The 26,126-nt window shown below is 43.5% G+C and overlaps 2 protein-coding genes across 7 annotated transcripts in view; both read left to right on the top strand.

Moving 5' to 3' along the window:
* The first annotated feature begins 461 nt into the window (after positions 1 to 461).
* vps37ba (VPS37B subunit of ESCRT-I a) lies at positions 462 to 21,214 on the top strand. 2 transcript variants are annotated; one of them, XM_015971857.3, is made up of 4 exons: positions 462 to 663; positions 11,184 to 11,355; positions 14,358 to 14,440; positions 19,041 to 21,214. In XM_015971857.3, exons 1-4 carry the CDS (start codon positions 559 to 561, stop codon positions 19,515 to 19,517), a joined length of 837 nt encoding a protein of 278 aa, XP_015827343.3. In that variant the 5' UTR covers positions 462 to 558; the 3' UTR covers positions 19,518 to 21,214. The 2 variants fall into 2 exon arrangements, with proteins under 2 accessions (XP_015827343.3, XP_054587188.2); XM_054731213.2 differs by lacking the exon at positions 462 to 663 and adding an exon at positions 698 to 1,047.
* A 1,813-nt stretch (positions 21,215 to 23,027) lies between these two features.
* Positions 23,028 to 26,126, top strand: part of ppp3cca (protein phosphatase 3, catalytic subunit, gamma isozyme, a) — an 87,461-nt gene continuing 84,362 nt past the window's right edge. For 2 of the 5 annotated variants that reach the window (XM_015971852.3, XM_015971853.3), the window contains exon 1: positions 23,031 to 23,618. In XM_015971852.3, coding sequence (XP_015827338.3) covers positions 23,561 to 23,618 — 58 coding nt within the window. In that variant the 5' untranslated portion in view covers positions 23,031 to 23,560. Of the gene's footprint in view, positions 23,619 to 26,126 lie in introns of all 5 variants that reach the window. The other 3 variants (XM_054731206.2, XM_015971855.3, XM_015971856.3) reach the window with 3 other exon arrangements.

The following is a 26,126-nucleotide window of genomic DNA, read 5'->3' as shown; positions in this document are numbered from 1 at the left end:
AATCTTATAACTCCGGTTGTTTCTGCTGATTAGAATATTTCTAATGGTCAAGTTATAAGGTTTTGGGTTATCTACTGAATTGTTCTTTTTGTTTTTGTTGAGTTTTTGGTTGTTGTTACAATGTAATGTGATTGATGTTCAATTAAAAAAAAAAAAAAAAAAAAAAAAAAAAAAAAAAAAAACCTGCTGCAGATGGTAAAATGTCCCCGATCAGCCACAAGGAAACACGGTTTAACATAGTCCGAAGATCCACATTTAACTCGACAGTTCTGAAAAGCTTAAAAACGCTACGTTAAAAAACCTTGAGCTATTGATTTAAATGACAGGACATGGGTTAATGTTAGAACGTGCATTCTAAATAATACTTTGAGTCAGTACGTCGTATATTTATGTCGATGGTCATCACCCAGAACTTCACAATACTGCCCATTCCCATTTTTCTGACAGTCCGTGAACTCACCACTGGGCCTGGATCCTTTCTACTTCCTGTACAGGAAGCGCAGTCAGCTGTCACACTCCGAAAGGCGAGCAGAGGAGAAGCACACAACAAGAGCTAAAATGTCGAATTTTTCAGACAAGTTCAGTGGGTACACGATGATTCAGCTCAACGAATTCTTAGAGGACGACGAAAAACTCGCCAGAATGGTCCAGGAGGTGGATGAGGTATGTTTAACGGCTCCTTGTAATCCGTCCTCTCCTTTTTGTCGGTCACTGTTTTTCCGTCTGAAGCCTTTGTTGTGTTTTTCCGAAACACGCTCCGGCAGCCACGGAATTAGCCTGAAGTCACGCCAACATCCAGTCATGTTTGTGGCTTTTAACACGAGTTACACCGTTACCATAGGAACTGGGCAGGAGCAAGCAGGACGTTGTTTTCCTTCTCCCTGGTCAACAGAAACCCGTCCAGGGTGTCGTGTGTGCGGACACGGGGCGCTAATCCTAGTCATACTCGCGTCAAACCATTAAAACCATCGCAGGGATGCACAGGTGACCTTCGTCACTGTCATGACGGATCCACAAGGCAGGGGTTCGAGTCCAGCTCACACCGAGGTAAACTAACCCTGAACTACACCACAGGCTCAGCACGTCACAGTCGAGAGATTTAGCTTCATAGACAGAAACTAAACAACACGACTTGCACGTCAAAGAAAGTTAAAATATTTTTAACTCGGAGTCGAGTCTCTACTCGAGCCGTTCGTTGACTTTCTGGCCCAACTCCAGCAGCTTAATGTTTATTTTATTAATGTGTACCTTGTGTGCGCCTCACCTTTTCCTTTCACAGCCCTTACCAGGAAAAGACTTTACTACAAACAAGGATTGCCACCACAGATCGGTGTTTTGTAAAGATCCTCATGCTGCTGAACCCTTCACACACACTCGTGTGTGTGTGTGTGTGTGTGTGTGTGTGTGTGTGTGTGTGTGTGTGTGTGTGTGTGTGTGTGTGTGTGTGTGTGTGTGTGTTCAGCCTGAGCCGTTTCAGGCTGAGCTTTTCCACAGAGCTCGTTTTCATAGTTTTGGTTAAGTCTAAAGTCTTAAGGGGGAGAGATGCATTTCCTACTCCAGTTTCTCGTCAGCTTCATCAAACACTACCGGGGAGCAGGAATGCGTCTTGTTTGTCACACAGGCGGGCTTTCACACTGCCAGTCTAATTTCTGCCTGTTCTGTAAGAGCAGTGACTGGTGGTGAAAACATGACAAAGACCTCCGTTTACACTGGCGACTGTAGACCAGTGTGGAGGTGTGCCTGACACTTTACAGGCTGACACCACACCATACTGCCATTGGAGTCTCAGCTGGTTTGGATCCACACCCTGGGTGATTGTCTCCATAGTTTTGTTTTCCTCATCCCACAAGTCGCCAAGAGGGAGGGACGAATTGAGTGCTGCAATGGACTGGTTGTTGACTCAAGTCAGTTATTAGATAATGGAAGAGAGTCAGCCAGGTAAAGACGTGTCTGAGGTAGAGGTGGAGCTGTGGGTGAAGAGGATGGTCTCTTAGCAGCAGACAGAATGAGAACAAAGGCCACTGGTGTCGGGAGGCGTAGAGAAATCTGAGATTGGTGGGAAGTACTGAGTGTAAAGTACAGCAGTGGTAAAACTCACACACATGCTTTGCCTTTGTGCAACAATCGTCCTTTTTAGAAAAGCTTTTGGAGCATTTTGAATAATGCAAATGGACATGCCATGAATTTGTTTGGATTCGGTGCCTCCTGTCCTTTTTTATTTTTAATGCTCTTGAATGTCTCAGTAACATCAGTTCCAGTTCACTTCTTCAGGGTTTTTCCCGGCTCAGATTGAGGCAGAGGTGGTACCATCCTGACCGTGTGCCAGCACACACATACTCTGTGCATCCAACCGCCTCACTTTTTTAAAGGCAAAATATTATAAAAGGCTCAATAATATGCATTAGATTGGTGTTTAGTTCCCTTTTCCCCATCTGATATTTATAGTTAAAATTGTTTTTAAATATTTGACCTACATTTCAGTAACATTTTAGGTTTGTGTTAATAGCACTCATCTTAGTCAAAATAACACATAAATATATGCAGTAAACCATAATGCATTTCATTAACATGCATTTGTATTGGAAATGGTAATAACATTTAATTTCTGCTGCTAACAATGTAATGGTGGCATGTCTATTATCTACGGGTTGGCAATAATCCAGCTTAAATTATGTTCCAAGATGGAAGCGTTTGTGAATTAGAATTATATACTAAAACAGCTTGCTGTACTTCCAGTATCTGCAGCGGTTCTGATCCGTAGCGCTGCAGGATGCAGAATAAACAGGATGGTGGGGACTTTTCATCCGCTTGTAGAGTTTAGTCTTTCTTAGTTTTACGAGCATCATCATATATTTTTCTGTGCGCCACTTGATCGTGAGACTGCTACCCATTAGCTTTAGCATTAGCCAATCTGCATGTAGCTGCACTTTTGATCTCAAACTTTGGACCGGTTCTGCCTTTGCTGGTTCCTTTATTTTCCTCCACTGCATCCAGATGACCACACTGTGCGCCAGTAAAAAGCATTTTTCTTACACGTAACCTACTTTTGTTCAGTAAAGTTCTGGGGAAAATAGTAATTCAAACATGTTGCACCCGTGCTACGTTTAAAAATAGACACACACAGTTTTTTTTTGTCGCACTGTACAGTCCTGCTCTGATATGGTAAAGCCTGGGGGGAAATCAGGACGTCAATAGCACCAACCATAGATATCTATCAAATAGAGAGAAAAGTTATTTTTGATCTTTGTCTGCAGCGGTTTAGTGCTTTGTGATGCACCGCTGCTGATACAGCACCCGTGTAGTGGTGCAACGCTGCAACTGCAGTTAAAATAACATCCATATAGCTGGGGGCAGAGTGAAATCAGGCTGGGGCGGCACAAAAATACATGGAGGCGGCCGTCACGCAAATTTGAACATAGGAAAAACCCTGCCTCTTGAACCCTAGGCCATTTGAGATTTTCTTGAAAAAGACGTACCCAAAATGAATAGAGTATATCTCATAAACTACAAGGTTTGTTTGAGCTGTTTTGGTATCAAAATAAAGGTAAGACTCTAACGTTTACTCTAAAATTCTAAAAAGCATCACTTATGTCACTGGTTGAGAGTAACATGATCTGGAACACAGCAGAAATGAGAAAAAAATCTGTTCTGCCTACAAAAAATCCACTTTATGATGTTAAAATTCCTTCTAAAATACCTAGTTGCAGCCTAAAACATCTAGAAATCCACAGAATAGCGTCTGAACATTTGCTGACCCAAAAATCATGAAAAAAATAGGAAGTATAGAAAAGTTAGAGGTTTTAGTTGATAGAAATCCAGGCGGACCTCTCCTGGACCATTTTGGGCATCTTTTGACACAGTTAGTGCCACTGGGAGTTTCTCTGGTTTTTACCTTAGGTTCCCCCCCCCCCCCCCCCCCCCCTCATTTTTAACTTACATTAGAAAATCCTTCCATCTAAAAAAATGATGTTTGAGGGTTTTTGGGAAAAATCCACCCAACTTATTTAATCCTTTCAAAATGAGGGAAAAGCATACAGAAGAATTAATTTGGCTCCTAATGGAGCAAATTTATTAACAACAAAATGTAAAATAGATTTTCACAACAAGAAAACTGAGAAAACTGAACAATTGTCATACATAAAAATCAGGTTGGCCATGAAAATGTTAAAACCACTCCCATTCAGAGCTCCACAAACAAATGTGAGGTTTCCACTTAGTAAAGATGAGCTTGGGGCTTTTCCTTTCTTTGGATTTCTCTTTATCATTGCTAACAAACAGATTTTGGTTGGTTACACATTTAATTATTAAACAATCCTGATAGACGTACAAACTAAGTTCTACTTCAGATCTTTGACCTTCGATGTCAAAGTTAATTTCACTCTTCTGTTACGTGGTAGTGATGTGATGAGCAGGTTCCCTCCAAAGAGCCATAAGTCCCATCACGATAACGTGGACAGTTTGTCCACCGTCCCGCAGCGCTCCTCTGTGAGGGCGGGGGTGGGGTGGTTGCACATGTTCCGCTGCTATTTCTCACCAGTATCAGCTGATGGAGGGCTCTAGTTTCGTTGCGCCGTTCGTGTTGTGTCAGCGGACACGGTAGGATCGGGGCATGATGCTTAGCCTGGCGGGTGGGCAAGCAAAGCCTGGCGGGCCTGATAGGGATGGGTACCGAATTCGGTACTTTTTAAGGTACCGACTGAATTCCATAGTACCGACCGAGCACTGATTCACGTCATTTCAAACGGTGCCTCATTTCGGTACACGTCCTTCATAACGAGAACTTGCCTAGACAGCTGCGCATGCGCAAGAGTGTTATGTCGTCGGTCGCTGCGAGCCAGTTGTAAACAGAGCAGCATGGTAGAAAGAACGCACGCTAACACTTGGGTCCACTTCACTAAATGTGATGGGTAACTGGGTGATGATGAAACCAGCGACAACGATCTAAGTGAGACATCCTCATCTTAATCTGCTCCGGTAGGTAAATAAAATGTTTAAGATAACGTTACCTTGATACGTTAGCTTCCGTTTCGCTAATGGTGCGTTCGCTTTCTCCTCGGAACTCCGAATTTCCGACTAGAAAAACATGAACGCGCTCTGAAGTTTGGCTTCACTTTACTAAATGTGACGGGTGAAGATGAAACCAGCGACAACGATCTAAGTGTGAGGCATCATCGTTTTAATCTGCTCCAGCAGCTAAATAAACTGTTTAAGGTAACGTTAGCTTGATATGTTAGCTTCCATTGCCACCATTGTTATCAGCTAATGGTGCGTTCGCTTTCTCCTCGTAAATTCTAACTTCCCAGTAGGAAAAATCAAATGAAAAAAGACGGCAAAAGGAATGAAGATAGACAGTAAATTTAGTTCACAGTGAAGATGTTTGCTTCAGTTTAATTATCAGCTTATAAAACTACAAGGACGATGTTAAAATACAAACAGTTGAATGTTATTTATCGTGATATTTATCAAATATTGTTATATATTGAGAAAAATATATATTTAATTATGAAAGAGAATTAAAATAATAAACGCTCAAAAGTATCGAAAATTGGTACCGTTAAGTACCGGTATCGATTCCTAGGTACCGGTAATTAGTACCGAATCGATTCAAATGTCAAAGGTACCCATCCCTAGCGGGCCACCAGGCTTTTAAAGCGCTGGGGTAAACCTTGCATTCACAAGTCCGGCAATATTACTACCAAGCTTGATGGAACGAATGGTGCAAAATGCCCGCAACACCATGCTGCCTGCGGTGGCGGCAGAGTTACGCTGATTAGCTGGCCTGTTGTCTTCTAAAAGAGCTTATGGGTCATGGCCAGACTACATATTAACATTTTCAGGATGGCTTGCCAGGCTGAGATTCACCTTGACAAGGGAAATGTGATATGCTACATATAGATTTCTCTTCTGTGAATATGTTGTGAAAGGCATTTAGCCTCATGACGTTTACCTCAGAGTGGAGTCGAAAAAATAGGAAGTTCTTCCTGCATGATGTGTGTGTTTTTTTTTTTTTTAACAATTTCTATGCCTTTACCTGTACTGCAGAAGACTTTTCCATCCTGGTTTTCAGACATCTCCAGTGGTGGTCATATTTGAGTGGATGTAAATGAGTCATGTGATGAACAGCGTGAGAATTTTTTCCTGTATTATTCTGACTTTGCTGCTGCTTTAATACCTATTCTGACCATTTCAGTTAAATTTTTATTAAAATAATTCCTCATCATTATTCTACAGCACATATGTCAGAGTCAAGGCCCGCGGGCCAGATGCGGCCCGCGGAGCATTTTTATGTGGCCCGCGAGGTAAATATCAAAAATATATTAAAACTGGCCCGCTGGCCGATTTTACCGCAAAGACTTCAACTCCCATGATGCTTTGCGGCGTCAGCGCAGAGCCGACGTGCCCCCTCCTTTGTGCTTTTTCAGCGCCTGCTGCCAGTGTGCAGCTCCGCTGTCTCGGACAAGCTACACTCCTCTCACTCAGCGCTGAGTTCACTCAGCTATTTTCTGACGTTGAAGCCCAGAAACAGAGATTTTAAACGCTCAGTAATGTGTTCACGACTGAAAGAGAAAGTTTTCCAACTAACTTCCAGACAGAGCTGAAATAACTCCAGCGAGCAGCGACACGCTCAAACCAGCACGGCTCTGTGGCTGCTGTGGTTGTGTTTCTTCCCCGACACACAACAACGTGGTCAAGCTGCTCAGACATGTTCAGCAGCACAAACCTATGTGAGCACCTGTTGTCATCTAATGTTGTCATTATTATGATGAAGATGAACAAAACAACAGGAGTCTCCTCCTCAGCTCAGATCAACCCCATGATGCAGGTATCTGGCTGGAACAGGTGAGCATCACAGTAAACCAGTGGAGCAAACTGAGCTTTAAATATGTTGGTTTTATGCTCTTTTTCTGCTCCAAAACATGAAAGTTAACAGGTGAGATGTTGCATTTTCATTTAAGATAAAATGATATTTTTATTTTGTTGTTGGCCTGTGAGAAAAGATTTAACCTACAGTAAACAGGAAGTGGAAAGGCTGCAGATAGATGAATAGAATAGAAAATCCCTTTATTGTTCCTCAGTGGGGAAAGCTAGACGTCACCGCAGCGATGACACGTATTACAGGAGAAAAAAAAGAGAATAAAAATAAGAAAAATGAATAAACAAGAAAACATAAATCCTGAATAGATTTATAAAATGCTGATTATACCACAAGTAATGAACACCACTGATGTGTTTTATTTAAAACTGACTTGCTCGTGTGTAATTTGGTTATTCCATATTCAGTGTTAATGCAGAAATAAGTTTGTTCCCAAATTTAAAGGTTCAAAATTGCATACATGTTGATAAAGAAAATGTGCAAATTTGCATCACTTTTTCAAAAATATTAAGTTTGGCCCTCGACTTCGTCCCAGAGTTTCATTTCGGCCCCGTTTGAGTTTGAGTTTGACACCCCTGGTCTACAGGGTATGCTGTTGACCATATTAAATTGGTTTTGTAGGGAGGTGGTTTTTTTTCTCTTTTTTTAAATTTCATTCAAAATAAAAACAAATAAAACATATAAACAATAAGAAATACATAACAAAAAATCAAATTTGAACAAAAAGGAGCAGAATGAGGAAAAACAAAATTTCTGCCCCCTTTTCCAGAAGAAATAATTAGTTTTTATGCAATTTCCATTTGTCAGACGCACATACAGATTCATTTTAAACTTTGTCCTGTTCTAAATTCCAGTGCGATCCTGATCATTGATTTAATTTACATTTTCATAATTATTTAGTACACTCAATTTGGTACATTTTTTGAATATATTAAATGACAGAGTTTTTAATTTCCCTTTTAAGGTTATTCCATAATTTAACACCATTTACAGATATATTCCACTCCATAATTTTAGTTCTAAATCTAGGTTTTGTAAACGCATCAGTTTCTTTCAGCATGTAATTACTAGTTCTCTTTTCAAATATCCCCTGAATGTTTGTTGGCTGAGTACCTAAATTGGCTTTATACACGGTTTGTAAGATTTTCCAGTCTTTTAAATCATGAAATTTCAGTAATTTATATTTAATAAACAATGGGTTTTATGGATCTCGACAGCCACTATAACTGATGATTCTCAGAGCTCTTTTCTGTAAAATAAATAAGGGTTGTGTGTAGTTTTTGTATGTTGCTCCCCAGATTTCTACACAATAAGTCAAGTATGGAACCATCAGTGAATTGTACAATGCCAACAAACCAGAATTAGTCAGTAAAACTTGACTCTACGTAATACTCCTAAGGATTTGGCAATTTTACCTTTTATGTAACTAATATGGGATTTCCATGTCAAGTCTTCAACAATAAGAACTCCAAGAAATTTAGTTTCTTTTACTCTTTGAATTGCAATCCCATCTATTTCCAATGACACATCACTGTTATTTTGATCATTAAACAGTATAAAATTTGTTTTATTAAGATTCAGTGTCAATCTATTTATATCAAACCAGTTTTTAATTTTAATCAGTTCATCATTTATCACTTTAGCCACCTCCTCAATATTTGATCCTGAGTAAAACAGTGTTGTATCATCTGCAAATAGTAGGGCTGTAGCGAAGCCTCGACGAAGTCGACGGCTCGATTCTAAAAATTTGTCGACGTCAGATCCGGAAGTCGACGCACCGCGCCCACTTGTTGCATCCCCAGGAGTTTGTAAATAGAGGAGGAATCTGCCTGTTTTTCCTCTAGTTCGCCCTCTTCTCCGCCTTCACTAACATCGCCGCCAAATACCGAAGACCCGGAACAATGTCCGTCCACTACTAGATTATTTTCCTGTTTTGCCCGCCTTCGTCTCCCGGCAACGGACAACAACTTCCGGGGTCAGATGCGCTGCTCCGTCTCTACCGCAGATGTAGGACATCACCGGGAGCGCTTCTCCCTTCATTAAGGAGCTTCTTTCAGACATGAGGAGAGCTGTTTTGGTGGTAGCAGTCTCTCCTCCGTGCTGGTCTGTTTGCTGCTGGGTGTTTTTGGTTTATTTAAACTTGGTAACTTGAACTTAATGTTGGTAAAGCTACTGTTAGCATCTTCGCTAACAGCTTCTTGCGTTGGGATAAGCCGTTACGTTTTGGTTTAGAGTTCATCTTTTTTGTGGTGTAGATCTCCCTTTTATTACATTTAGAGTGTTGTGGGTTTTCGGTTTAGTGTAAAATATCACCTGAGTTTGGTTTAACCCGTAAGACCACTCGCCTCACGCACATAAGTGACCAAAACAAAGCAGCGTGGAGACACTCCATCTTCTACCACCTCTCAGGCAGCAGCCTGCACTCCCAAGTTCTACATGTCACCAGAACATAACCAACCAACACAATAAACGCAGTGTTATACAAAATGGAAGGCCTGTAGTGTTTATTCTCTTACAGTAACAATTTATCAATTTTTTTTGAGGAATTTATTTGAGATTTTCTGGTTTTTGTTAATTGTGCAATAGAAAAATAATCATTAGATTAATTTTCTAAATAGTCATTAGAATAGTCGACTATTCGATAAAATAATCGTCAGAATAATCGTTTTAAAAATAATCGTTTACCCCCAGCCCTAGCAAATAGAATGGTACCGAGTGTCTTAGATACATTTACCAAGTCGTTAATAAACAAAATGAACAGTTTTGGTCTGAGGACCGACCCTTGTTGCACTCCATAATTAATTTCACATAGTTTTGATTTATGGTCCTTTATCTGAACAAACTGTTTCCTTTTTTCTAAATAAATTTTAACCCATTGATGAGCCACACCTCTTATTCCATACTGACTTAATTTTCGAAGTAACCTTGAGTGCTCAATGACGTCAAAAGCTTTTTTTCAAATCAATGAAAACACTAACAAAGTCATTTTTATTGTCAATTGCTGTTGATATTTTATCCGTTAATTCCATTATTGCCATTGCTGTGGAATGTTTAGTTCTAAACCCATGTTGTTCATTGTTTAAAATATTATTTTTTCGATGACTTTATCCAACCTTGATACAAATACTTTTTCCAATATTTTAGAAAACTGTGGAAGCAGTGACACCGGCCTGTAATCATTGAAACTATGTTTATCACCACTCTTGTACAAAGGAATGACTTTCATTGTTTTCATTGTGTCAGGAAAACTTCCTATAGAAAGTGATAGATTACAAATGTAAGTGAATGGTTGAATGACAGATTCTATGATGGTTTTAACAGTTATCATGTCCAGGTCCTGATAATCGGGTGATCGTTTGTTTCCACATTTTTTTTACAATGTTTCGTATTTCTTCTTTATCTACTTTGTCAAGGACAATACTATTGACAGTACTAATCATTGTGGTCAATTTATCTTCTATTATTGGTTTGTTTTCCATCAAACTCCTACCTACATTTACAAAAAAATCATTAAACTCATCAGTGATTTCTTTATTATCATAAATATCTTTTTCGTCCTTGACAAAGTGATTTGGAATACTAGATTTTGTTTTCTCTCTACTCTGTTGTTCTTTTGTTTAGTGGTAAATAAATATAATGTCAGGGTTTTCCCCAGCGCTTTATAAGCCTGGCGGGCCGCCAGGCTTTGCTTGCCCACCCACCAGGCTAAGCGTCATGCCCCGCCCCCCTCCCCGAACCTACCGTGTCCGCTGACACAAACGGCGCAACGAAACTAGAGCCTTCCATCAGCTGATACTGGTGAGAATCCGCAACGGAACGTGTGCATCCCCCCCACCCCTGCTCTCACAGAGGAGAGCAGCGGGACAGAGCGCACATCCCATAATAAGAGCGCCAACGCGATCGCCAGCTTTTCTATCATTTTTGGACTCACTGGTGTGATTCTTCCTTGTCAGGAAGCTGTGTGTTAAATGTTGAATTGTACAGTGTGACACAGGTTTCTGTCAAAGTTTGATCACGATGAGTTTGTGCTAGAGCGAGACCGATGGTCACATGTCTGCCCTGGGTAAGCTAATCCCAACCGTATCTCATTCTATCAGCACAGAGCTAAACTTTTTAATTGAACACTTTCATATTTTATTTGGTTAGTTCAGATTATTGGAACTGGTTCATAGCAAACGTAAGCTTATCAGAATAATTACCCAGGCTTATGAATCAACTTCCTTTTTATCTTTAAAAAATGCGTTATTTTTCTAATAAGATTGCCTTTAACCAGCATAATTAACGCCAGTTGCTACCTTTTCTCCTGTAGATGCAGGAGGTCCAGCAGAGCAAGGACATGACGTTGGCCAACAACCGAACACTGGCCGAGCAAAACCTCACCCTTCAGCCCCAGCTAGAGCAGAAGAAAGAGCAGCTCACCAAGCGCTACGGATGTCTTCAGGAGAACTTTGAGTCCTATCAGCTTCGCAAGTCTTCTATAGGTACACCAGCTTTGTGCCCACAGGAGCTTTTTTCAATTAGTCACGTTTCAATGTCTGTGTTTTTATGTTCCTAGTTACTAAGAAATTTGAACACAGCTGTCCATGAAGTCATAGAGGACTGATACAAAACAGAGATGGAGGAAAGCTTGAATTAATGTCCAGTTATGACTGTTTTTGACTTTCATTGCCATTCTCACTGCAGCCTAACGCCAGCTTTTGAAGAGCACGGCTCGGAGTAACTCTGACCGATGCAGCTCGGCCCGACCAGTTTCCAAAAGCACGGTTCCGTATTTTCTCTACTTTCTCCCCAATTTTTAGTCCCTGCTATGTTGAGGTACCTGGCAAGGCTGAGTCGGGCCAGCGTCGCAACTCAGGCCGCTGATTAGCTAGGGGTCGGAGTCACTGGTTGCTTTCTCCCTACCACTTCACTGCCTGCTGCCATTTCCTGGTTCAGAGTCTGACAAACACCATAAAACTGAGCAGAAAGTCCAACAACACCACCATAGTTGTGCTGAGTTGTATTTCTGTGGAGCGTACAAGGTACCTTATACTGTTTACTGATCGTCTCACGCTGTTTTTGTGTGGAGTAAAAATAGCACACACCCTGCGAGTGCCTCTGTCACTAAATAATAATTATGCGGCAGGACATTGTGAAGGTTCACTACAACATAGATGTTTGTATTTATCTTTATATTACACCGTATATGGCACCGTATAGCTCTCTTGTTATTTGGACTGTTTGTGTTATTAACGTTCGTGTTAAATAACTGATTTCAATTTCAGTCAAATATTCATGAAAATCATTCTTGCCATACTCTAGTAGCTTGTGTTTAGATTTATAAACATTTGAGAATAACATTTTTGCTGATTCCCTTAAAGGTAACACGTTTTCCGTGTTGTGGGATCTAATCTTGTTCCTGTTGGGTTTGAGACCTTTGACTAGACATGACGTTATTCTCAGGTGATTTCTCCTTCATTAGAGGGAAGCCAGTTCTCTTTTTCCTGTCGTCGTTTGTTCCACATGACTCCACTCTGAGACCGGTTTGACTGGTTCCCCGATGTTCCAGTGAACACTGCAGCAGCAACAGTACTGTAGATCCTGTTTAACAGCCCAGTGCCACACAGTCACAGGCCCTTTAAAACATCCCTTCTTCTCTACACTGGGGTATGGTTTCCTTTGATGGCATTAAGTGACTGCTTTCATCAAATGTAGGCTGCCCAGTGTCTCCCTGCCCCCCACTTTCTAGGCACTAGCTGTCCTAGTTGAGGGTTTGCTGTCGAACAGCTAGAGATGAAGATGAGAGAAAAATAGCTGTTTGACCCAGAAGGAAGATTTAGCACATTGTTGCTATTAGCATAAATGATGCCTTCATCCTGTTTCTGTTTTAACTTTTGTTCTAAGGAACATTTTTATTCACTGTCTGATGAGCACTTCCGCCATCACCAACCTGAGGGGATCACTATCATGGGAGGACAAAACCCTACATGGGATGTACCACCGACAGATAACTGCAGTGGCTGATGCCTAAAAATCCTACCAATGGCTAGAAAGAGCTGATCTGAAGGACAGCACAGAGGCACTCATCATGACTGCACAGGAACAGGCCCCGAACACCAGAGCAACCGAGGCCAAGACCTACCACACCAGACTAGACCCGAGATGTAGGCTATGCAGAGGCCCCTGAGACGATCCACCACATAACTGCAGGGTGTAAGATGCTGGAAGGGGAAGCTTGCATGGAATGCCACAACCAAGTGTCTGGTATTGTCTACAGAAACGTCTGTGCAGAGTATGGACCGGAAGCCCCAAGGGCAAAGTGGGTAACTCTTCCTAAGGTGGTAGAGAACGAGAGAGCCAAGCTCCAGTGGGACTTCCAGATCTGGACTGACAAAATGGTGGTGGACAAACAACAGAGGACAGCTGCTGTGGTTGGTGTGGCAATACCAACATCAGGAAAAAGGAACACGAGAAACTAGAGCGGTACCAGGGCCACAGAGAACACATACCAACACTGTTGGACTGAAGCGTTGTGCATGAGTATTTTTCCCATGAAAACACCGCCCTAACTCTTAAGATTTTAGCAGAAAAAAAGTCTCTTTTTGCTGTGTTTGCACTCGTGCTGCTGTTAGAGCACCATATTCACTAACAACTGCTCCTACTGGCTAGTTGGCTCCGCTGTTAGATTTCTTAGCAGCTTTTGCTCAAGCTTTTGACAGAATTAAAATTATAGCAGAGGATCTTTTCTTTCGGGTGGATCATCTGAACCATTGGTCCACATAACTGTCAGTCATTCTGGTCCCAGGCCTCAACAGGCCACCTGTCGAAGAGTCCTTGGGCAAGATGTTGGACGCTAAAAGTTGCCTGCCGCTCCTCAGGAAGTGGTCTAAGGCAGAAAATATACATGATTAATAATTATAATAATAATAATGCTATTTTATACGCCCTTTAACCACACAACACTCATGAGAAACCCAGGACAGATGTGGCCTGCCCCAGTGGTCCTGATAACGTGGACATGCTTGACCTTGGTGTCTCGTGCCCCAAAGGTAAATGGATTCATCCCTGGGTCTTCAAGCTCCAGTTCCTCACTAGAATACATGTTGGTGGGACTGAGTAGCCGTTCCAAGTATTCCTTCCACTCATCAGTTAACGCCATCGGCTCCCCGCCCCCGCTGTAAACAGTAAGGTGCTACCTCCCCCACTTGAGATGCTAAACGGTTTGTCAGATCCTTTTTGGAGTTGCAGGGATGTTTTCCCCTCAGAAATAGAAATGGAGGTTTTCTAAAATAGACGTAGTCTTTAAACAACCAAATGGTTTTGTACACCATCAGTTATCCAGTTCTGCTCCACCACAAAGTGTTTGTGTTATCTTTAAGTATTCATGTGGGGTGTGACGTTGCATGCCACTGCAGGTTATTTTCTCCTAGCTGCTTGTGTTACCAGCCCGTCTGTCTGACAGCAGAATCCTAACAGTTGTCATTTCCCTTTTGTTATTTAACAGAGCACAAGTCTGGAAACCGCTCTCTGGATACTCTGCTGGCTCTGCTGCAGGCAGAAGGAGCTAAAATAGAAGAAGAGACAGAGGTAAGCACTCTATGGGCCTCTCTATGAATGACCTCATGCATCCAGGGTCATGATTCATGTACCTGCTTTTCCACTAGCTGGGTGCAACAAAAACCTCCTTGTTCACATCGTTGTTGGGCAGCTGCAGGCCTGACTAACTTATGGGGCATTTCCACAACTCAGAGCGGCTCGACTCTGCTCGACTCGACACCGCTCTTCACGTTTTGGGTAGTTTTTCAGTAATACCTGAGAAATGGCTCGTCATAGTGGGGCAGCAGCCCGACACAAAGCACGGGTGCCAGGTGATGTGTGTGTGACACCAAAGCACGTTGTTGGGTTATTTTTTAAATACTTTAACTCTTAAACCTGAAATGAACACACAAAAGAGGAGGGACTAGGTCATTTCGGAGAGGATGGTGGAGACGTTTCCCAGAGACCACCAAACTTAATTCATGCATTTCATCAGGCTTGTGGTTTCGAAGTGGGGAAAGATGCTGTAGAACAGTCCTTTTGCATAGTGTGGAGTGCGGAAAGCCACAACAGGCTTAAACTCTCTTTCTTCAGCTCTGATGTCTTCAGAGACCCCTTCCTCTGTGAGATGAGGAGGGTTGTAGCCGAGCCAAGCTACAGTTGCCACACCAATCGCAGGTCAGGGGTTCCCATTCCATCGAGTGAGGGACCCATGAGAAGTTGGTTGATTTATGGGGGTGTAGAGTTAGCAGGGCGTGTCAATGAAGTTGTCCAAGTGTCGGGGAGCCATTGAAACCAGTCTGGAGATTTGGGTGCTGGTGCTTGAGTTCCAGGGGCCTTCGGTGGAGGCAGTGCACGGTACAATGTAGATGGGCTCAGGAGGAGCCTCAATCTCAATCTGTCTATTCAGTTCCTGTTCCAGTACTCCCTCAACTGCTGCCGTCTCAATCGTTCCGTCAGGTGCTGAGGGGCGATTCCAGGGCAGAGCCATGAGTGCGACCGACCACCAACATTAGCAGCTGTGTGGTGGACCCTGCAAGCTTAAAGCAGTTCGTTAACTTATCTGTTGTCATCGGTGAGCTTGCGCTGGGGTAGTTGAGTCCAGGTGGCCCCTCAGCATTTTCACAGCCGTTGGAGTGATGAGGAGGGACCTCAAGGTCACATTTCCTTCATACCAACCCAGGTGCATTCATTCAGCAGAGAGTTTCCTATGGGAGTGTTACTGATAAATCAGACCAAGCTGGTCTGAGGCAAGGTCAAGTCCTCCCTGTGGAGACTGATGGAGACTAGCAACAGGATGAACCTGCGTTTAATCATTCTTAATGAAGCACCAGATGTTTTAGCAGTCAAGAAATTAATATCATTCAATAATAATATCCATTTTTTACCTAACACACATCACAGTGATCGCGCACGTGGTAGTGACGGTAAACATTCTGCTTAGTCTGGGACCCAGAAAAGGCTGCGAGCAGCAGGTAGAAAACTGTGTCCACCTCAGCTTGGCTTACTTGGAACCACAACAAAGCAGGCACTGGAAAGGGGATGGCAGCCACAGACCCATTACCGATGGGCTTGGCATGTGAGATGAGTCGAGCTGCATTGAGTGGTTACTAATAAGAGATGAGAATTTTGCATTCTGCAGCAACAGTCTGCCACCAGTGGATATTTTCCATCCACCTATGAGTAGAGTTGCAGGGACATACCGGTTTGACTATAAACCACGGTGTGAAACGCTGCGTAACCCACCGTAAAGATGTCTCTTAACAACGCAGGAAAAAGACATCATTGGACTTGCACAGCAGAACCAGCGTCAATAACCACTGGGATGGCTTCGTTTTCACCTAGGAAGCGCTTGAAGTCTCCTGTGAGGGAGGATTTTAGATTCTCAAAGCTGCTAAGATGAATTCAGCATGGTGACTCCTCCATCTCCCGAGCTGGCAGACAAAAAGTTGCAACAGTCCCAAATTGTCAGCATTTCTGAAATGATCATGCAGACAAATAGGCTCCAGCTGAGTCAGATTATGTTAGTGACTGAAGGAATTTAACAGGAATATTAGAATAATCCCTGTTAATTTAATAATGTTCTACGATTCCCAGTGCTTGTCTAGAACAAGCAACTATGGCAAGCTGCTTTAACGTTTAATCAACAACACCTCTCTGTTGTTCCTGTCCTAAAAACAACAGTATTAATCGTCCTTGTCCAAATAATCTTTATGACGAAATTTGGAAAAGAATTATGAATGAGAAGTTATAATAAGGATATTCATAATAACCACTGCACTAGGAGGAACATGGCCTCTTATTTCATGACGACGGTTCCATCCTTCGGCACTAACCCCGACCAGCTGTCAACAGTTAAACCTTTTGTCTTTTACAGAAACTCAAGCAGGCTAGTAGGCCAATATAATTAAAGGTGTGGAACACTGAAACAGATTTCTGGTTATAATCAGTCGTTCTGAGTTTTCATGCAGGTTGAACGTGAGAATAGTCTCCTACACCTATCTCCTGCATTAGCTTCTGACAGAACATAGACGGCGAATCTCTAGGATTAGAAAAGCCTGGCAGATCTACGTCACACTGTCACTAACATTCATGGACTCACCCATTTGGACTCACAACAGGGAAGGCTGTTGTTGGTTTATCGTCCAGGAAACAGCAGAGAACATCTCAGCTAGCAGAAGCTAACCGTTAGCCCAAGTCTCAACCTGCTGACTAGAAACTTGTGTTGCACAATATATTGAAAAATTATCGTCATCGGGATAAAAGGACGTGTGATAGGCCCATCGCAAAACACGGCAAAAACAGCGATAAATGTTTGGTTCAAACATTTCCATCCGTGTCATGCATCAGCTTTTTGTAAACCAGCTCTGTTTTTTACACGGAAGTATTATTTGACCAATCAAATGTAGTCCTTCTGATATGCGGCCAATCAGATGGTTCCGTTCACGAAATACGCCCGCCCCCTACATAGACCCTTTTGGAAAGCAACACCCGAACTGAGTTAGCGGCGCCGTTCCCTTGTTCGTCCTGCTGGCTCAGAGCAGCGAACGCACTTTGTGCTGACGTTTCTGGAATCAGTGCTGCTTTCAAACGTGAACGTGAGTCCGCTCGGTGTCGTTAATCATTTTTACCGGGCTGACTCCGACACGTGCCGGTGAACCAACCCACCTTCATGTCGTTAGTGTTAGCCCCAGGCTCCGGTTAGCTTCCAGCTAAAAGGCTACAGCTCTCTCCTCCCAGTCCCACCCAGCTAAAGAGGGCCTGGAAAAGTTCCCCCACACATCTAAGTGATTTTTCATTTATGAGCTTTTATAACCTTGTTATTCAGGATAGTTGATTTGCTGCTGCACATAAACTGTCAGTCAGAAGCTCTGCTAGCCGGTTATCTTAGAGGAGCTAGTTCAATTTGTTAGCTTGTTATCAGAATCATAGTTGCAGTTTCATCATCTGAGCTGCTTTTTAAGATCTAGGTAAACTTGTTCAATTTGGGGTTAAAAACAAACGTTTTCACATATTTTCCATGTAGTTTTTTTGCCGGTTCCTCTTCTGAAAGGTGGACAATAGTTTTTCTCTTTCCCTCAGAAAATCTTAATATTCTCCTAGTTTGGCCCAGCACAGTTCACTTCCCAATTACAGCAACAGCCTTATATCATAACCACATAAGTGGAGAAAATGTTCAGTAGCAATGAGAGAATTTGCTGTTGCATTTAAGTGATGTTAACTATTATTTAACATTTAAACTTATTTTCAGATTTTTTTATTTATTCAAAAACCCTGGTAAGGGATGTTTTTCTGTATTTGGAGCATCAGCAAAAGTTTTATGGTGGTGGTGATGTTTTAAAGTCACTGAGAAACTGCATGCATGCAGTTTGTTGTTTTGCTGCTAATACAGTAGCAGGTGCAGCTGCTAATACAGTAGCAGGTGCAGCTGCTAATACAGTAGCAGGTGCAGCTGCTAATACAGTAGCAGGTGCAGCTGCATATTTTTGCAGTAAAAATGTTATGTTGTAATGGAATTCATGCATTAGTTTTTGTTTGCTTTGAACCCAGAGCAGACGTCACACGCCAGACGACATCAGCACTGCATACTTTAGTATTTGTTCATTTATCGCGAGTAATATCGATATCGCAGTATTAAGCACTGTTATCGAATATCGCAGGTTTTCCTAATATCGTGCAGCCCTAGTTGACACCGTTTCAAAGCCATACTAGTGTGTTTGAATGTGAAACAGTCTGTGAGCCACTCACAAGTAGGTCATCAGCTTCTGAGGGATTTGAAATGGGTTGTAGAATAGACACTTTTCTACACCGCTTATGAAACATAGTCGGGGCTTAAAATGGCCCAGAAGCCCTGGTAAACCACCTTAAATCTCTGAGTCATGTTTCTATTGCCCCTCTATTGTGTGAATGGCATGCTGGTGACATCACACCACACAATACACACATAACCATAAAACAGCTACAGCTATGCTGCTTGTCCGGTTTAAAGCTACGACAAGTCTGAAGGGTGATGGTTTTGAAATGGCGTTTGTTGGGTAGCTTGGTGGCTTTGCCCTCTTTGCTGTTTCCAGTTTCTTGACTCACCTTGTTTCTCAGCTGTCAGCAGTACCTCATCTCCTCGCTCTAAAACCCGTTTGACTTCTCTCAACAGAACATGGCCGACTCTTTCCTGGATGGTGACATGACCCTGGATTCCTTCATTGATGCCTACCAGAGCCAGAGGAAGCTGGCCCACTTGAGACGTGTGAAGATTGAGAAGCTACAGGAAATGGTGCTGACGGGCCAGCGGCTCCCCCAGGTGTCGGTCCCTTCCTCCCGTTCTCAGGACGTTCCAGCAGTGGCCTCCCTGCTCACCGATGGCAGCGACACCTCTCCCATGGCCCAACCCAGAAGGAAGCCACCTCCTCCTCCATCTCAGCCGGCTCCTGTTCTGACTCCAACTGCTGCCCCCCCGCCTCCTGTTGTCTACTCAGCATCACCATACCCACCAGTTCCTCCCAGAACGGGGCAGCCCTTCCCCCCCGTCTCCTCTGGATATCCCAGCCACTACCTCTCTCAGTATCCTCCTGCTTTGCCTGAGAGGCCCTCACCTTGCTTGGCCCCTCAACCTGGTTTCATTATTCAATAATTACTATATTTTCAAAGACAGGATCAAATCTCAAATCGTTGGTCTTTATCAAAGACTTTTCACTACTGGAATTCATCTGAGAACCCTTTTTCTGTCACCTGCCTTCTTGGATTGCGACCAGTCTCAGCACAAGGAGCAGACCCACATCAGCTGGTCTGGTCACATTTAGGTCAGGCAGATCTCCAGTAACCTCCGGGGATTCGTACTTGCCACTCCCTTCTGACAGCACTCCCAACAAAATAAATAAGTATGATTGACAAGACCCTGAGTCTGGCTGCGTCCCGTTAGCAGACGGAGGGGGTCTCTGAGCCGGGGCTTGTCGTTTACCAACACTTTGATGGTCCGTCTCCTCCCCCGGGTGTGCCCTCGTATGCATTCATGCAGCTCTAAAAGCTTCTCGGACAGGGATCTGAACATCAAGGTCATCCACAACCTGCTAGTTTTCAGGTCATTAATATGCAAGCAAGGAGAGACCCAAATGACTTTCCAGGAAAACAATTCCCCAGAATCTGCGTACATGCTGTGACTTAAAAACAAAATAAAATTCACAAGGTACTGAGAAACATAAGTGTCATCATTATAAACTGAGTTAGCTTCAATAGGGTTAAGATAATAACTTCTAGGGTAGACTAACCGGTAAACTGGAGGGCTGTCTGCGGTATGTGGACGTGTCCAGAGTCCAGGCTCTGGTCTAGACGGAGAACCGCTGTGATCTCCGGTCCTGACCGGAGACGGGACGGTCTGTAACGGAACTGTTGGAAGAAATGAAGGATTTGTGTATAGCCATCAGTACGCTCCAGGTGTGTTGTTCTCTTTGGGCTCCTCCTGTTGTCTGTTCACTCAGTCTGGACTTTTGATGCCATGTTGGTTTTCATACATGCTGTTTGTTTGTCACAGCGAGCGCCAAAGACCTCCCACACCTCTGTTCATTTGTGTTCAAGTCTAAGTGAAGCGTTTAGTACAATGGTGTCCCATTGGACCCGACGTGTCCGTGATGTCAGAAAACGTGTACACATCAAGCCAGGAGTCTCTGAGCTGGCTTTGAGAGGAAGACTTTTATTGTGGTGGGACCATTCCGCCACTCCTGTCGCTGTGCACTATTGAAGAGCCATGAGTGCCTACAATTTAAAATGGCGTTGATCAAGTTCTGCCGATCTCCAATTGTCAGAACGTTCTCCACCTCCATTTCTTATGTTGGTGTTTTCTCTCCTCTATTTAATTATGTTCTAGTGAGTTGAAGTCTGAAGCTCCTCCGGTAACAGAGGGAATCCCCAGAGGGACGGGGAACGTCCCTAAGCTACATGCTGAGTCTTCTATGGCCGGAGGGGACCCCAGACATCAGCATGGGATGCTTTTGTTTTTGCTGCATTAGTAAAGTAACAGGGCTCTGAAATGATTTGCTTTTCTGTCCGTAACAATTCCCCTGACAAAAGGACCAAACATTAGTCTCTCCTGTGGAACAGCATTTCCAGCATCATACATGTAGTGTTTCTGAATGGCCTTTTCTTTGTGTTCACTTAGAAGATTTCTCATTAACACTTGCTGCGTTTTTCTTTTTAAACAAACTTCTGCATCCATGTTTTTCTATGTGGTTGGTGATTATTTCAGTGTATTGTTTGTTATTTTCATTTAAAGAATGTTTAAATGGAATTAATGCTATTTTCAAGTTCAATAAAAGTTTAGTTTTTTTGTTTTTATCCAGTTGCTTTACATGGACGTGGGTTTACGTGTCTGTTTTACAGGAGGGGGTTATTGAGACTGAGAGTGGAGTTGTAGGACAGTTGGAGTCATCGGAGCAAAACGGGGATGCAGTGAATCCCTGTGGAAATAAACAGTGATTATAATGCACTCTTATTTAGGTTTTACAGCATGTGAGTGTTTTACAGTTCAGGGATTGGCTGTAGGAGTAAACATTTGTGTGATTGGCTTAGTTTTAGGCTCCAAATGTAAGAAATGTTGGTATTCTTGCTGTCTGAGAGAGTCTTTAGTTACTTGGTTGTCTGTAAATTGAGCAGCTTTTTATTTCTTAATGTTTAAATGTAATTGAATGGCTGAGAGGTGGTGTATTATCTGCAGCTCCACCCATATCAGGCACTATAGGCCACCAAGTCGCTAGGAGGGCACCAATCAGACGTATAAAACAATTCTGATGCATAACGGGTGAATATGAATGTCACATGTGTTCATTTCAAACAATGCAAAGGGCGGTGTTAATCAGCCTCTTAAAAGTTTATCGGACTGTTAGCCCTTCTGCGTGTGTGGAGTCTGTGTAGAGTCGAAGGCTAAACCTAACCCGAACATTCAAAATTTCAGAAAATCAAAGTTTTGTTCAATATTCTAGACTGAAAGTGTCACTTTGATCAGCTGATGATTCCAGAACACCTGCAGCGGGGTCCTGAGCCTTTAGATGGTCTCTCAGTCTGAGCTGGATTACTGACATGAGTGGGCTTTTGCACCAGATTCGTGTTTTTCCAGGTTCACCTGTATGTGAGTGTACAGCTGAACCAGTAGAGGGTGTGGTTATATTCCAAAGAACTGGGTCTTCATGTAAAGTAGCACGTCCTGCTGGGAAGTCTTGAACCTCGATTTATCATTTGGTTTTGACCCAAAACAGATGGCTCCATTTACTATAGTGATGTGTCGGTCGCAAACGAACGGGCTCTAAGAGCCGGCTCTTTGAAGTGAACGACGGGAGCCGGCTCATCATTGGGAGCCGTCCCCTCCCCCCCTGCGTTGGTGAAAGCTACAGGCGATTGATCAACATGTGTAACTGTGTCCAGACTGTCCACACACAGAGCAGTAGGGGCGGGGAAGAGGGAGGATCAGACTCAGACAGACACACAGCAGAGCACATGCGGGTGGAGGGAGACGAGAGGGAATGAGGAGGAAAAAGGCGAGCGAGAGAGAGGAAAGTGCGACAAAGACGGTGAGAAAATGAGCGCCAGCAGTCGGAAAGTGGAGATTTCTTAAAGTGTTCAGTTATTAAATCCATAGAAATGATAAATATTTGATATATTGCTTTTATTTTTTACATTAGTAAATTATTTTACATATGTTTAGGATTTTTTGGTCATAAATGTACTCAACGCAACAGAAAATCTGAGGAGCCACTTGGGAGCCTAAAGAGCCGGCTCTTTTTGGTGAGCTGAGCCAAAAGAACCGGCTCTCTAAAAAGAGCTGCAATTCCCATCACTAATTGACTAAACATCTTAAAAATGGCGCGCGAGCGCCCCCCAGTGGCCTAACATATATGTCGATGGGCCCAACATCCGCTGCTTCTGTCTATTATCCAAACAGCGGGTTTTCAAATGCTCACATGACCTTTGTGATGCTACATCAGGTGAGTTAAGATGTATATTTATATATAGGTGATGTGAAATCCCATATTGAACAAAATGATGGATAATTAACCCATCATATTTTCCAACCAGAAGTACTGTTGAACGCGCTCCCCAAACCACGTGACACGTTTCCATAGTTACGTCACATCGCCTCCACCATCTCGAAGGCAACCCGCCGCTGGCTCCCTCTCACTTGCTGTCAGATTAGAGTTTAATCCAAGGAGGAGGAGGAGGCCCTCGCAGGACCTCCACAGAGAACGGGTTCCTGCAGCTCCTGCTGTCACCCCCCTTTACGTGCGGCCGGCGGCTCCAAGATGAAACCCAAGTCCTTCGGTTCTGGTTCTGCTCCTCCGGCTCTCGGACACTTTAAGATGTTAGCTGGCTAACTAGCTGGAAAAGAGTAACTAAAGCCGATTAGCCGCTAACGGCAGCCTCCCTCCGGGTCATAGATTTAGGAACTAATTAGCGAACGGGTGCGTGTTGTTGTTCGGACGCGGTGGGAGTCACGACAGGCTGCACGCGCTGTTAATGTTGGTGTTGGCTAGTTTTTTTATCAGCTCGTCGGTCTGTGGCGAAAGTGGATGTTTGATTTTTCATGGTTTGAAAGCGTAACGACTAAAGAGCTGTGACTTTGTCCCGGAGTCGGGACAGGGGACAGGGACAGGTCTGAGCTACAGCCTGCGGTGTGTCCAACGAGACAAGATGTCAGGAAAAGACAAAGACAAGGAGAAACAGTCCACCACGGAGCGGCTGATTAAAGGTGAGTCAAGTGGCTGAGCCACTGCGCTCATCCTCAGCGGGACTGGCGCAAAGACGTTAGCGGGTTAAGAGCCAGAAGGTCGTTTCTAGAGCGAGCTGTGGCTTCATCCTGGAGTCAAGACCTTTATCACCAGGGCTGTGGGGTAGTCCGGAACCAGACACGTTTAGACTCTGGTATGACCATTATATTATTATTGTTGTTATGGACTGGAGGTTTCAAAAGTTTACTGTTGAGCTGCAGGAGTACACCCCGCCTGCGTTCAACACCCCAACAACAAGCGACACCAGCTCCGATCTAAAAGAACCAACATCTGAGCTACAGCTGGCTTCCTGAAAGGTCAGGAGAGTCTGAGGAGTCACTGGTGCCCCAGTACAGCAGCTTAATGCCAGTGCAGTCCACATCTGTCACCAAGGACACAGGGAGGGTGTCCTGCCAGAGGACTGGAGTTTTGCATTAGAGCTGGAGAGGGGGAGAGTTACTTGTGGAAAGAACCTTACCAGTGATGTTCCCAACACAGCCAGTCCCAGTGTGGCCTGTAACGGGTCACACGCCCTTAGGGCTGGTCCACACACAGCTGCTGTCTTCCTCTTGGAGTATGATCTGGTAAATGCTAAAGGACATGCCTTCTAAGGTATACAACCCCCCAAGGCACTTTACAGCACAGTGATTCACACACTGGTGGTGATGAGCTACTTTGTAGCCATAGCTGCCCTGGGGCCGCTGATGGAGGTGTCGTACGGAGGTTAAGTGCCTTGACCAAAGACACAATGTCTGCAACAGACTGAGTGGGACTGGATCTCTACCTTCCGGTTAAGAGACGGGCCCGTAACGCCTCTGTCACTGCTGTCCCTATTTGTTTATGCCATTCATAGGTGTCTGGTTTAATTTTGTTTTAGTTTTTTGGGGGGTTGAGATGTTCTGTTTGGAATCTAACCACATTTTAGACCATGTAACCACGCATCTGACCAGAGTAGACCTGTATGTATGTATGTATGTATGACCAACAGCTGGCTGACTAAGCCCAGGTCTGGGTGTTCAGGCTAATGATATGTTGCATTGGTTATTGGACAATCTGAAGTGGACTTGGTGAATCATCCATCCACAGTCCAGCTCCATTCATCTCCACTCAGCCACATCTTTGTAATTCAAGCCTCTCCCATTATGGTGATTTGTGAATTTGTGAAACCGTGAACACACTGTAGATGCTGCCTCATATCACAGTGGAATAAACATTATTCTCAGTGGATGTGCTCGTCTTTGTTTATTGCGTGGTTTGTTGTCATGCCAGACTGTGGGTGTGGCTGCACTTCTGAAGAGTTCATCAAACATTAATGCTAATTAGGTTGGCCAGGCTAATAGGAAGTCATTCTCAACACGGCGGTAGTTTGTTATTGTATCATTAGCTTATTATTTTTACCAAAGTCCCCCTCTTCAGTAGTGGGGGTGTGGCTTCGCACCACCACCCACACATTTCTCCCTTTTATTTTCTTTGCACAGACTGGTTTGTGACCAGTGCTGTTTACCAGTTCACCAAAGGTCATTTGTGTGTGGTCCAGCATTTGTTCTACATGTAAATCAGCCCAGAGTGTTTGTTATTAATAGTGTCGGTGGGAAGCAGCAGGGCCTTTCTTGTGTCCGCTTCTTTGGCTTTGAGACCCGTTATTCTGGTCCATCTTGGGAAATGACTTCCAGCCTTCTGGAAAAGCTTGCAAAGTTGGCCAGAATGATTATTGCATGTCTTTTTTATGGTCTGGTAACTCCTTGCTCATGATGCACTTTATTCTATTTTTGTGCTTTTGTGTAGCCTGTTTTGTTCACACAGGTCTCTCCTCCCAGTGCGACTAGCTTTTAAGTAAACAGCCCCTGAATCTGGAACCCCTCGCTAATAGAGGCTTTAGCTAATCTGTTCTTAAGCTTGTACCTCAGCTTACAGCTCTCTTTGTGGCTATGCCTTGTAGGCCTGGGAGCACTTACTGTTTATTTATACCTCACTGGCCAGCGCATGACAGGTTGTCAGCCTGGGCAAACTGATTGGATCTGCTGTCTGTGGCTGATCTAACATCAGATCCCTCTAGCCTTCGCCTGCTAACCATCTCGTTCCAAAGTCTTTTGTTAAAGGGCTGTGGCTTGATTACAGTAATAAAACAGTGACAGCATTAAAAACAATGTCATGTTGTTTTAAAAATGTAAAAACTGTTGTGAGAGATCCTGCCCCTTTCTGCTTTCACAACCCTTAATAGGCCATAATAGTTCTATGGTCGATAACATAACATGTTCTTGATATTATACTCTCTAAACCCCTCTCACATAAAGTAATCTCAGCAGTTTTATTCTTAACATTTTCAGTACCTTCCAGGATGAGCTATTTCAGGGCTCTGTCTCTTTTAAGAAAACAAGCAGTTGCGGGCCATGCCCACCTACTCCCCGATTGGCTGCTATGAAGTGAGGAGCTCAGATATCCGGGGGGGGGGGGGGGGGGGGGTGCTTGGAGTAGCTGGAACCTAAATC

Source organism: Nothobranchius furzeri, chromosome 17, assembly GCF_043380555.1.
Source record: "Nothobranchius furzeri strain GRZ-AD chromosome 17, NfurGRZ-RIMD1, whole genome shotgun sequence".
In the NCBI taxonomy this organism is placed as follows: Eukaryota; Metazoa; Chordata; class Actinopteri; order Cyprinodontiformes; family Nothobranchiidae; genus Nothobranchius; species Nothobranchius furzeri.
The sequence above is the reverse complement of the archived record's forward strand: the minus strand, read 5'-3'. Positions and strand labels throughout refer to the sequence as shown.

Bases quoted from the DNA above. Each gene is read 5' to 3' on its own strand.
- vps37ba (XM_015971857.3), top strand. From the start codon at position 559: ATGTCGAATTTTTCAGACAAGTTCAGTGGGTACACGATGATTCAGCTC. The intron at 664-11,183 runs GTATGTTTAACG...TTTCTCCTGTAG, and splicing joins TGGTCCAGGAGGTGGATGAG to ATGCAGGAGGTCCAGCAGAG. The intron at 14,441-19,040 runs GTAAGCACTCTA...TTCTCTCAACAG, and splicing joins AAATAGAAGAAGAGACAGAG to AACATGGCCGACTCTTTCCT.